This window comes from Nematolebias whitei, chromosome 3, assembly GCF_014905685.2.
Source record: "Nematolebias whitei isolate Nwh7 chromosome 3, NemWhi1, whole genome shotgun sequence".
Lineage (NCBI taxonomy): Eukaryota > Metazoa > Chordata > Actinopteri > Cyprinodontiformes > Rivulidae > Nematolebias > Nematolebias whitei.
Genome location: NC_056500.1, coordinates 33998673 through 34010844, shown reverse-complemented (window position 1 = coordinate 34010844; position 12172 = coordinate 33998673). Strand labels below are relative to the sequence as shown.

General features: G+C 39.2%; 2 protein-coding genes across 2 annotated transcripts in view; one reads left to right on the top strand and one right to left on the bottom strand.

Annotated features, from left to right (window-relative positions):
* The window catches only part of dhcr24 (24-dehydrocholesterol reductase), a 20020-nt gene extending 16588 nt beyond the window's left edge, over positions 1 to 3432 (bottom strand). The window contains exon 1 of the mRNA XM_037674306.1: positions 3402 to 3432. Within this exon, the coding sequence (XP_037530234.1) occupies positions 3402 to 3432 (31 nt within the window). The remainder of the gene's footprint in view (positions 1 to 3401) is intronic.
* A 3103-nt stretch (positions 3433 to 6535) lies between these two features.
* Positions 6536 to 11371, top strand: si:dkeyp-51f12.2 (uncharacterized protein LOC100151460 homolog). Its single transcript, XM_037674861.1, has 2 exons — positions 6536 to 6852; positions 11134 to 11371. The coding sequence occupies exons 1-2, from the start codon at positions 6536 to 6538 to the stop codon at positions 11369 to 11371; spliced, it is 555 nt and encodes a 184-aa protein (XP_037530789.1).
* The last annotated feature ends 801 nt before the right edge of the window (positions 11372 to 12172 follow it).

Sequence of the window (12172 nt, the reverse complement as noted above, 5' to 3'; positions counted from 1 at the left end):
TAAGACATTTCAGCTAAAGTGATAAGACATTTCAGCTAAAGTGATAAACTTCTTAAGCACTTTAGCAACCAAATGTTAGCACTTAGCTAAAAACACCTGTGTGTCTGAAATTTAAACTTCTTTCAAGTGGAACTTTTAATTATAGCAGTCATTTACATGACTCATGAGTTTTGCACGTCTTGATTATTTTACATGAAGTGAGTTGTTTCTGTTGACTCATTTCATGAACTCTGGCCTGAAGGTTTGAGGAAATGAACATCTAAAGTCCATTTGTGAAATATTTTTCTAAAGCCTCAAATTCAGATTTAGGGGTGCACCGATTGCAGTTTTCTGGCCGATCACTGATCACCGATTTCTAAAAAGTCTGACCTGCCGATTCCGATTTTGACTGATACCAATATTGTTTTATAAGTGACACGGTCAGGTGTTATAATGTCTCAATGCACCTTCACTTTTCTAAAATTATTTTACTGAAAAACATACCCTTGAACAATATCCTAGAAACAATCCAAACTTGTTTTAAATGACCATGAGGTAGTGCTCTCAAATATAAATGAAGTTCAGACAATTGTTGTTAAAACTAAAAAAATCTGTAAAATCGGTTTCTCATGCAGGTATCAGCCGATCTCCCATAATTAAGGAAATCGGGGCCGATAAATCGTAAATCGGCGCGCCCCTAATTCAGATGTTTCCCATTTTGCATTTGTTCATTTGACTGAAACGTGGTCATACCACTTCAAGTGCCTGTGCCATCAAATTGTTGTGATAAATACAGTATAATGCATTAATGTAAAATAACTTGCAAAAAAAAAAAAAATTCATGGCCCCGAGTTGAACAGTTTCTGAGATATATGATCACAAATGTCAGTGAAAAGGCGTATGCACAATGTAGTAAGCTCAGAGTTCAACACACTTCAGTCCCTGCTTTGTTTCCGTTTCACTAAATTCAATCTAATCATGTGCAATTAAACCTAATTATGTCTAATGAAGTCTTCTGACACAGGTCTCTCCTCCCCAGCATGGAAGCTACTGGACTCAGATCCAACGTTGTGGAAGCTATTTGTCTGTTTTTTGTTAAGTCTTTGAACTTAGTTTATTGGTGTATGAATTAGCTTATTTTTAGGTTTGATTTTTAAATTAGTGTTTTTGTTTAATTATAATTGTTTAGAATAAATTTGTTGGTTAGTAGTTTGTTTAGTTTATATATTTATTTTTAATTGGGATGTGGGTATATTCGAGGTATAAATACGTTGGCTTTAGGGAGGTTTAGAGGCACGTGGGTGGTCATATGGGTTTTTTACCAGTCGGAGGTGGAGCAACAACCTGAACAGTCATGCAGGATCTAGAGCAGGTGTGTCAGCAAGGGATGCTATCAAACTGTTTGCTTGCTGACTTGGAATAAACCTACCACAGAACTGAATTTCTTGGACCTTTTCTTTGTTCTGCGTAAACTACAAACCCACGGAGCATCAAGTGATTATTTGAGTTACATTCACCTTAAGTTAGAACTTTTTTGTTTGTTTGTTTTTGGTTTTCATGGACGAATAGTCACTTCAAACGTGTTTCAAGTACAACAATTTTCAGTCAGGTCATCTGGACAGTTTATTTTTTTTGCTGAAACGTTTCACCTTCCATCCAGAAGTCTTCATCAGTCAAAGAAACACACAACACAAAACTGATTCTTCCCCCCAACAGCTTACTCCAAAGTGGAACAAACCAGTTATGTTGGCACTAAGATGGTGTCTTTGGCACACCCCCTCCACTGCAGCTGTCCCTCTTAGCCATTAGACACCATCTTAGCACCAACATAACTGGTTTGTTCCACTTTGGAGTAAGCTGTTTGGGGAAGAATCAGTTTTGTGTTGTGTGTTTTCTTGACTGATGAAGCCTTCTGGATGGAAGGTGAAACGTTTCAGCAAAAATAAAGAAACTGTCCAGATGACCTGACCGAAAATTGTTGGATTGTATACCTGGATTATTGAGCATGGACTGTTTTGATGTTTCAGGTACATTTTAAGTAACCTTTTTGTGCCAAGGTAGAATGTGTTCTTGTTATATCATCAGTAATAACAAAGGATATGGTATGCATGGAAGCTCTTATCACCACCAAATGTGAAAGGGAAGTTTAAATAAGACGTGCTATCTGTGAGACTACATAGACAGGAATTACACACTCCATGAAGTCTGAGCTGGGGCCTTGGGTTTTGGTTAGGCTGACCCAGAGCTTTCTCCCTGATGAGTGGCAAGTGAACAAGTGAGAGATAAACTATCACTAGTGACGCACAAGAGATTTTTCATTCATTCAACCTTTATTTATACAGATTAATCCCAGTGAGCCTCGGGGACTCATTTCCAAGAGAGACCTGATTTCTTTAACAAAGAGTGATGACAACACTGGATAACAACAAATAGACAGTCATAAAAGAGGCATACAAGTTGTTTTTTTTAAACATATTAAAATAAAATGGCAACCAAAAAACAGTCAAAAGGAAAAAGTAGCATAAAAAACAACTAGATTATAAGGTGGTGTAGAAAACTAAAAACAGGAACATGTCTGCCTTGGTTTTTGCCAGGAATGTAACAGATTCTTAAAGCCACTTAGAGAGGTCAAGGTTGAGAGCGTCAGATCTTTTTGTAAGATATTCCAGGAAACAGGAGTGGAGTAGAAAAAGGCCCTTTTGCCAAGTTCAGTCCTCACTGAGGGCAGTGGCGGCACCAGAGGGGTGCTAGGGGGCACTATAGCTCCCCGTGGAAAAGTTGTAGCACCCCCAAGAAAATATCAGATTATATTCGTTTTCATCTAAGTTAATATTCTTTAATATGTGGTTACTGTGATATTTTCCTCTCAAAACACAACTAATTTAAAATAAAATAAAAATTCAATGAATATACTGAGTTAAAAAAATTCCCATTTCGCAACAGGAAATGAACCTCCGAGCCGGAAGTGAAAATTCAAATTAATGAAAATTCAGTAAACATATGAAAGGTGCACGAAATGCAAAAATGGACCATTTTCTGTTACCCAAATTGCCTAGAATGGAATCAGAGAAGGGGGATTTTTTTGGAAGCAGACTGCAACCAACAAATAAACAATAATTTGGAAGAAGGGGATCAAGAGTACTGCCATCCTTCCACATCTATGGAGAATGCTGCTAACACTTCTAGTGCTGCACAGCTGGAGGATCTAAGCAGAAGTCCTCAAAATGAACCAAGATGACCTCTTCTTCAAAAATACCCGTCACGTCTATTTGGAGTGCAACAGAGAAGTTTTAACAAAGGCTGGCTCGATCAGTATTTGTGGTTGGAATACAGCGTGGTAGAGATGCCGTGTTTTGTTTTGCTTGTTGGCATTTTCTAAAAGGAGGAAACAGATTTCACCTGGAGCCTGCACGGTCATCTACCTTTGGGCAGTTCCCGGCGAGTCCTCTTCATGGTGTATCCTGGTCTGATTCACCAGAGAACCCCAGAAAGACGAGTGACCTGGTGCCCTCAGCACTGACCCAGTAAGGAGCAGAACCTGGTGATATGATGGTCTGGTTATGATTCTTAGCTGATGCAACTTAGTGAATCATTTCCTGGCTTGCGGCGATAATAAATGACTTATCTGATCACATTAAATAACTTCTTTTAACCAAAATCCAAAGTAAACTATTTACTAAAATAGTTAAACTTTGTCTAAATTTATGAGTGCATAAAATTGAAATAATTCCTGCTCAAAGAGTGAGTTTTGTCTTAGATAGGAGAATTAAGCCTTGATTGATTCTTTATTATTGTTTATTTATTATTGTTGTTGATTTTTAGTTTGATTATTTTTGTACTAAAACTTCAAAGACAACTTTGGTCTCTTCATTCAGATGAATATTCGTTTGTTATTGTATAAAACTCCCTGTAATGAACAGATTCTACTTCAGTGACTGATTCTGATTGTTAAAGGGTGAATATATTAATTAAGTTGTTGTTGGTCAGTAAACTGACCGGCTGGTGCCCCACTTTAATGAATGAAAAATAAATAAAACAAATGTAGTGGAGTTGAGATGGAAAAGGTGTCATCCTTCTTCCTCCATCTCATCCTTTGTTATTGCTACAAGCTTCTACCCTGAGGATCTTAGACTCATGAATCCCTAGTCAGGACTATCCCTGTGAAAATTACTGTGGAAAAAAAAATCATTGTAATGCCACTTGGTTGTTGATATGTGCTGCTGACTATCCATGCTGCTGATCTCATGCTGCTGATTTATTTCATGTTGCTGTGTTCATTCGTCCTCATCTGCTCACACAGACTCATGTTCGTGCTGCTGTTGTTTGGCACATTGTTTCGTACTAATATTGCTTAGTGTATTCTTAGTTCATGACTCGGATCTTATTACTGTTTTTCTTTACAATTTGTATTTTTGTTGGATGTAACTGGGACCCTGTGTACATAGTTTCGTTCCACCTCATGTATCACATGTGATGTGAATGACAGTAAAGACACACTGACCTTGACCTTGAGAACTGAAAGAACAAATTATCCTTCATAGCACCCTCATAAAAAGGCTTAAAGACTTAAGGCATAAAAAAGCACCTGCAGAAAAATATATCTGGAGCCGCCACTGACTGAAGGGACACTGCAGGTAATAATGTCCTGAGAGCGCACGCTGTAGCTGCACTCATGCAGAGACAAGTAGGAGGAGATGTATGAAGGCAGCAGACCAAGAAGTGATTTAAAGATGAAAATGTACCAGTGAGAGTCTGTGTGAAGTTAATGATGTCCAGTTAACCAGTGAATACAGGGTGCAGTGGTGGCTACTATAATCACAGCCAGTTATGAATCTTAGCGCACCGTGATAGACAGCATCCAACATCTGTAAAAAGTGCATGCATAAAGTGGGATGTATAAAGTGTCTGTGTAAATCTGTACAGGTTGAGTTTTTTATTTTATTTTGATGCTGTTTGGCTGATCACTGTTGTTATACTCTAATAAAACCCCATATTTGATGTCAGATAGTTTCAGCATCATCTATTTTTGACCTAATGATAATAAAAACCCACAACATAACCAGAAGTGACGACAAAGAGGAACACCTGGATGTAAGCTGCGCATTGATACACGTCAACACAGACAGCAGCGAAGTCCATTGAGTCTCTATCAGATGAAGCTATAATCAGATGGCAGAGCACTAGTTTTGGGTGCCACTTCCTACGGTATATGTTTGAGCCCCTGGCACAGTCGACAGCTCAACATGATGTTGTTTTTGTCACTTGGTCGTGCCAAGTTCAAATAAAAAATATGCCCGTTCTGTGACTAAATTCATTCATTCAACCTTTATTTAGACAGGTTAATCCCATTGAGCCTCGGGGACTCATTTACAAGAGAGACCTGAATTTTAATAAAGAGTGATGACAACAGTGGACAACAATAGACAATCATAAAGGATGCATACAAATTTATTTATGTATTTATTTAAACAAGTGAAAATAAAATGGGTTATTAAAAAGAAAAGTAGTTAAAAAAAACCTGCTAGGTTGTAAAGTGGTGTAGAATACTAAAAACAAAACAAATTTAAATGGGTTTCTATTACATTTTTAATCTTAAAGTCATATGCATTGTGCCAAGTTTCTTCAATGTTAAGTTGTTTTCTTCTGATTTTTGTATTTGTAGGAAAAGGCATGTCACACTTTAAGTCTTTGTTAAATATGAGCACAATTAAGAAGAATTCAACCACTAGTTTTTCTAGCCAATTAAAATAAACCATTCATGTTAAGTTGTGAGAATTCTACCCTGAAGTATTATTCAAGACTGGATTCACGTCATAAATAGCTTTAAACCACACAGGGGCTGAGGTGGTAATGGGGATTATGTCATGCTGTGGTTTACAGGATAATGCTTATAGATGCAGTTACAAATTGTCGTCTCTTTTATGTCCATTTCTGATTTCTGTTCACAGAAATGGCTGTGACATGCACTTTTTGTCTCGGTTCATCTTCCGCTTTCATTCCTTCTCACACACACACACACACACACGCACACACACACACACACACACACACACACACACACAGACTAAAGTGGTACCCTTTGGACACATTAGACAGAGGGAGGGTGGGGCGCCAGTAAAGATTTCTTAATGGGCTCTGCTGTCCTCTCGTCCATCTGCCCTGATGATAAACAAACGGCTGCTGAACGTTAGCCTGATGCGCACCAAAGCCTTCACAGATTTATTTCTTTGCTTCTTTTTCCCCCCAGAAACCATCAATTTGAACACTTTTACACCAGAAGTGGAACTTGAAAGAGAGAGAATTATCACGTGGACTAGATAATCTGGAGTATTTTAACGGTAATGGAGAGGAAAATGATGGGAACCACACAGTAAGATTTAAGAAGACTTTTGTGTCAGAGGATTACAGAGACTGTGGCGTAAATTATTTGGATATCTGGTTTTTGTCAGAGTGCATGGGGCCCGCTCTCCGGGGTACTGTTTATGTGTGAATGACACAACCAAGCCAGTCACAGCCAACCAGTAACATCGGAGACAGTTGGCAGTCCTGGAGGAGGATGCCTTCCTTGCACCATGGAGCAATCTTTCTCGGAGCCTTACTCATTGTGACTGGGAGTGCCACAGCCTTCCTGGGCTCATCCCAAAGCCGCCTGCAGGCTTTCTCTCTCTGCAGTGTGGTGCTGGGGGTGGTCATGCTTGTCCTTGGACTATTTTGGGCAATGAATAGCAAAACTGTTGCAAACTACAATCGCCGGGAGGTTGACCCAGATTGTCCCCATTACCCATACAATGAATACACAAACTACCCAAGCCAGGCTCTCTTCTCTCCTCCACTGACACGCTTCCCAGAGTCCCAATCAGTGTTTCTTCCCAGGTGAGTGATGGAAACATGTACACACTGTATCAGTTTGTCTTCAGTTTATCCTGATGCATGCTCAATAATCTACGTAGAAAAATCTAACTAGATTGAGTCGGGTCCTTTGGACAGATTCTTTTTGTTGGACTGTTTCATCTTTTATCCAGCAGACTTCTTCAGTCTGAGGAGCTGCAACAAGCTCAGTCTTATAAACAGCACCTTATAGTGGATCAATCAGTTTGCTGATGACAGCCAGAACTAGTTGTTCACATGTAAAAAGTGGACCATCAGCCTAACAAGTGATCGTTGGTGCCCTGATGGCCACTTGCTATTCACAGAGGGCTGAGTGATGCTAGCAATAACAGCATTGTAAGACGGGGGACAGTTGAACATGGAGACCCCAGCCCCTGTTTAATGATGGATGGTTTCTTTTCACAAAGATGGCCTCCTTCACTCCTCTCTCAAACCAGTGTTCCTCTCTATCAAGGATGTGCACATCTTTATCCCTGAAGCGTGACCGCTGGCCTGGAGATGAGTGTAGACCGCAGAGTCCTGGCCTGATGATGTTGATCTTCTGTACTGGTCCATCCTTTTGGCCAGTGGCTGTTTAGTTTCCCCGATGTATGACTGATCACAGCCCTCCTGACACTGAACAGCATACACAACATTACTCTGTTTGTTCCAGGTGAATGGATCTTTGGGATGAACCAGTCTTTGCCGTAATGTATGATTTTTTGTTGTTGTTTTGGGGGGGGGGGGGGTCGATTGTTAGGCTGATGGTCCTCCTTTTGCACGTGAACATCTAGTTCTGACTGTCAGCAGCAAACTGGCTGATCCACTATGAAAAGGTGTTATTTATAAGACTGAGTTTGTTGCAGTTCCTCAGGCTGAAGAAGTCCTTTGGATTAAAGACGAAATGTTTCAACAAAGAAGAACCCGTCCAGAGGACCTGACTCAACCTTGTTAGATGTCTTCAGTATAGTTCGCCTGAGTATAACTCCTGATGATTTAATTCTATTGACAGAACGCAGAAACCAGATATCCTAATTATGGGTTTGTCTGAACTAATTCTTAATGATCTATGTTTAAAAAATGGGCACATTTGTAGACGTTATTATTGCATTTCCATGTTGGCCAGTGTATTCTTCCAAGTCATGAACTTTAGATAGAAGTTTCAATTTCTGTTTCCAAATATCATAAAATTTGCCTTCTGGCTGTTCTGCAGCTCATTAATACCACTTTCAAACCACATATATCTAGCGACGTACATGTATAGCAGTTCCCAAACCAATGATGGACCTAGCTGTGCATCATATTTGCACGGTCACTAATCAGGAGAAAGTGTATACACAGACTACTTATAAAAAATGTACTGCTATGTTTTCTGGTTTATTGTTTTCAAGTTTTGAGATTTTTAATTGCCTTTAGCCATTCTGGATCTCTGGAAAAAGAACTGATGGTGAAATAGTTACTTTGGAAGTTATGCATGAGGAAATTTGCTACACAAAAACTCTAGATGTTTTGCAGGTTTCCCTTAGAATGGTTAAAATCATACATAAAATTAAAAAATATATATTTGTATCTTTCCTATTAAGACAAATAATTCTATAACTTTTAACTTAGGATACCTTAAGTGCCTGTGACATCAATTTTTTGTAATAATAATAAATGCATTTTTGGAAAGATAACATTAATAAAGTATTGCAAAAAATAATGCCATAAAGATGAACATTTGTTGAGATATTGGCACGTGCATTAACAGGAAGTGACGACAAAGAGGAACGCCTGCCTGTGAACAGAATATCACTACAATGGCTGACTACACAAACAGTAGCAAAGGACTTGATTTTTCTTTAGATTATTTTGAGTCTCTCTCAGAAAGAGACGAAAAAGAGTCCAAGTAATATTGTTCCAATAAACAAAGACCGGGGGGTTACCCGTTTTATAGAGCTCCCCTTTGATGTCACTTCCTGTTTCACTTTGGCTGTGCCAAGTTTAAAGCAAAATATGCCAATTATGTGACAAAATGGGTAAATTGTTGCATATTTAGCCAAATTTCACATACGTTAATATGTTTTCTTGGACTTTTTGTATTTGTAGGCTAGTTGAGGGCTTGGCTATTGGTATACATTCATATACAAGACTGTATGTGGACTTCTTCTCCTTATAGTTGTACTCTCTACAAAGAGGTGATAGTTCTTACCCCATCTGCCTGCAAAATTATTTGATGCTTTATTTTCTGTTTGCCTGAGATGAATAGGGTTAAAAGGTTTTGGTCTATTCTGCACCTTCTACAAGGAATACACTGTAGAAAGACTAGACACCATCAAAGGTTATTTCATTGAGCAGTAACTTTGTAACTTGTACCTTCCATCCTTCCATCATCCATCCATCCATTCATCCATCCATCCATCCATCCATGCATCCATTCATCCATCCATCCATCCATCCATGCATCCATCCTTTACGTACTTCTTCCTTTTCAGGTCACAGGGGTCACTGGGACCATATCCAGCTGTCAATGTGCAAGAGGATGTGTTAGGCTGCCTTCAGGCCCAGGTCTCCCTTGCAGGAGAGATCTGTGATCTCAATGGGATTTGCCTGGTTAAATAAAGGTTAATAAATAAAATAAATAAAACAGGAGTACCCTGGAGTCCTGGAGAGGTCTCCAGTCCATCACAGGGCCACATATACGAGAACAACAACCATTCACTCTCTCACTCACATCTAGGCACAACTTAGTTAGTTACCAATCAGTCTAACATGCATGTTTTTGGTCTGTGGGAGGAAACCTATGTATGCACAGAGAGAGGATGCAAACTCCACCCAGGAAGGTCTCCGCCGAGATTTGATCTGGCGAACATCTTGCTGTTGCTGAGAGGCAGCATCTCTACCAACTGAGCCACCCGCCCATAACTTGTACCTGTTGTTCGTAATTAGTTTTAATTATTTGTCTTTTTTATATATTTCTCAGTTTAATGTTTTAACTTTGTTGTCTTAACTGTGATGTGGTAACCATGTTTTGTATTTGCTTCTGCCTACCTTGTCCAGATTACCCTTGAAAGATAAGTTTTAATCTCAGTGGGACTTTCCTGGTTTAATAAAGAATAAATTAAAATAAATAAATACATTTGTTGGATATGCATATCACAGGGGCACTTGGTAGAGCTGTTGCCTCTCAGTAAGAAGGTCATCAGATCAAATCCCGGTCCGGGGGTCTTTCTGGGTGGAGTTTGCATGTTCTCTCCGTGCATGTGTGGGTTTTCTCCAGGTACCCCAGTTTCCTCCCACAGACCAAAAACATGCATGTTAGACTGATTGGTGACTCTGAATTATCTCTACATGTGAATGAGAGATGTGGCCATGAGATGGACTCGAGACATGTCCAGGGTGTCCTCTCTTATAAAGTGATAGCTGGATATGGGCACCAGTGACCCCCGTGACCCAAAAAGAAAGAAGTAAAGATAATGGATGGATGGATGGATGGATGGATGGATGGATGGATGGATGGATGGATGGATGGATGGATGGGAGTTGCTTTGAAACAGCAGAAATACATGTTGGTCTTCTTGACCTCTCTTGGACTAAACTGGTCAGAATCAAAGTCAGTTTCTCTGCATTGAGCTTGTTCAATAAACCATCTACAACAGGCAAGTTATTTCATATTGGTGTTGTGTCAAAAATCGATTGGCTGCCAAATGGCGGCCGCGGGATCGTGCACGGGAGGACTTTAACAAAAATTTAACAAGATTAACACTTAAAAACAATTATTTGCTTGCTCAGCATTATAGCAAAGTGTGTCTATGCAAGAAGAAATGAATTCCTGCTTTCAAACACAAAATGTGCGCTCTCCGCTAACGGCAGGATAATTCTTCCATATGTGTCTCAGTTGAACCTTTCCTTAATAAATGCACTTTAATCTTTAAAAACAGCTTCATTTCAAAAATCGATTTGCAGCTACAGAGCACATGCTCGTTGTGCATGACTTCGAAATTTAACAAGATAATCACCTAAAAACGTTTATTTGTTTGCTTGCATTTCTGTTCAGTGCTCTGGGATGACTTCGGTTGTGACTTGGCAACTATACAAATGAACTGAATTGAATTGAATATTCATAATCTTCAAACAGAAACCCACTTCAGATTTCCCTAACAATGTTTTATAACTTTAAAGCATAACAAGTGACAGTGTGCCTCAATTTGCTGTTTACAATCCAACCATTTCTTTTTGCAGAACTGAATATCTCTTTGTGTTGTCACATAATTATACTCCCACCACATCTCATTTTTGTGGGTGTAGGACAATGGAGCACCAGAGGGACGCTGGACGTGTGGAGGATTTTGACTATCCACCCATGGACTCTGGTGGATTTAGCCCAACACCTCACCCTCCTCCATGGCTGGGACCTCCGCCTCCCTATGAAGTTGCTATCAAGACCACGTGCAGCTCTACGCACCTGCGGCGTGCATATTCAGACACCCACCTGGCAACAGAGCCTCTGTTTGGACAGTCCAGAGAAATCAGCTTTGAGGTGTGACTCCGAATGATAACTGATGGCACCGTGCCTTCTCTGTGTCCCAGCACAGGATAAAAAGGCTCTACACACAGAAGAGTTCAACGTTATCTTTCTCCTCAAGCATGTCTTTGTCTTGGTTAAAGCATGCATTCTGTGTTAAACACTTACACATGATCCAAATATTTCCAACTTATCTGAGCTAAATTTGAAGTTTTAAAAGAACGTGAAAGAATTATTTGATTTTTTTTTTCAATTACTTGTTAAAGTAAAAGATTAAATAGGACAGAAACCATAGTTTTGTTTATGAAGCAGTCAGAGTAAGTTATAGGTCCCTCAAGTCAAGCTACTGGCCAGATGTTTATCATGTTACATTGGTCAAAGTTATAAGAAAGGTTACCACCTGAACAAAACTCTTGGTTTGTGGAGCTCATTTCTGAACTTCAAGTCCATCCATCATCTTTATCTGCTTATTCCTTTCTGGGTCATGGGAGCTGCTGGTGTCCAGTAGTCCGTAATTTATATATAAATTTAATCTGAAAGAGAGAGAAATGTGAGAAAACTTTGGGATGGATTGGCAACCTTTGAAACTAATTTATGATGTATCAAAATAAAAAAATAATTAATTGTAATGAAAGTACGAAATATTTAAGACATGTAACTAAATTTTGCAAATAAAAAACAATGTTGCAATTTATTTGCATGTACTTACATTTGCTAATTTGTCAACTCTGTGTGGCTCCAGGTAAATATGTTCTTACAATTTTGTGTTACCATCTAGTAACCACCAGTCACAGCCCAGTGATAGTAACCACCAGTCACAGC

What these genes read in the sequence shown, in the direction of transcription:
- si:dkeyp-51f12.2 (XM_037674861.1), top strand. Translation starts at nt 6,536, where the DNA reads ATGCCTTCCTTGCACCATGGAGCAATCTTTCTCGGAGCCTTACTCATT. An exon ending in CAATCAGTGTTTCTTCCCAG is followed by an intron (nt 6,853 to 11,133) that starts GTGAGTGATGGA and finishes TTGTGGGTGTAG; the next exon opens with GACAATGGAGCACCAGAGGG.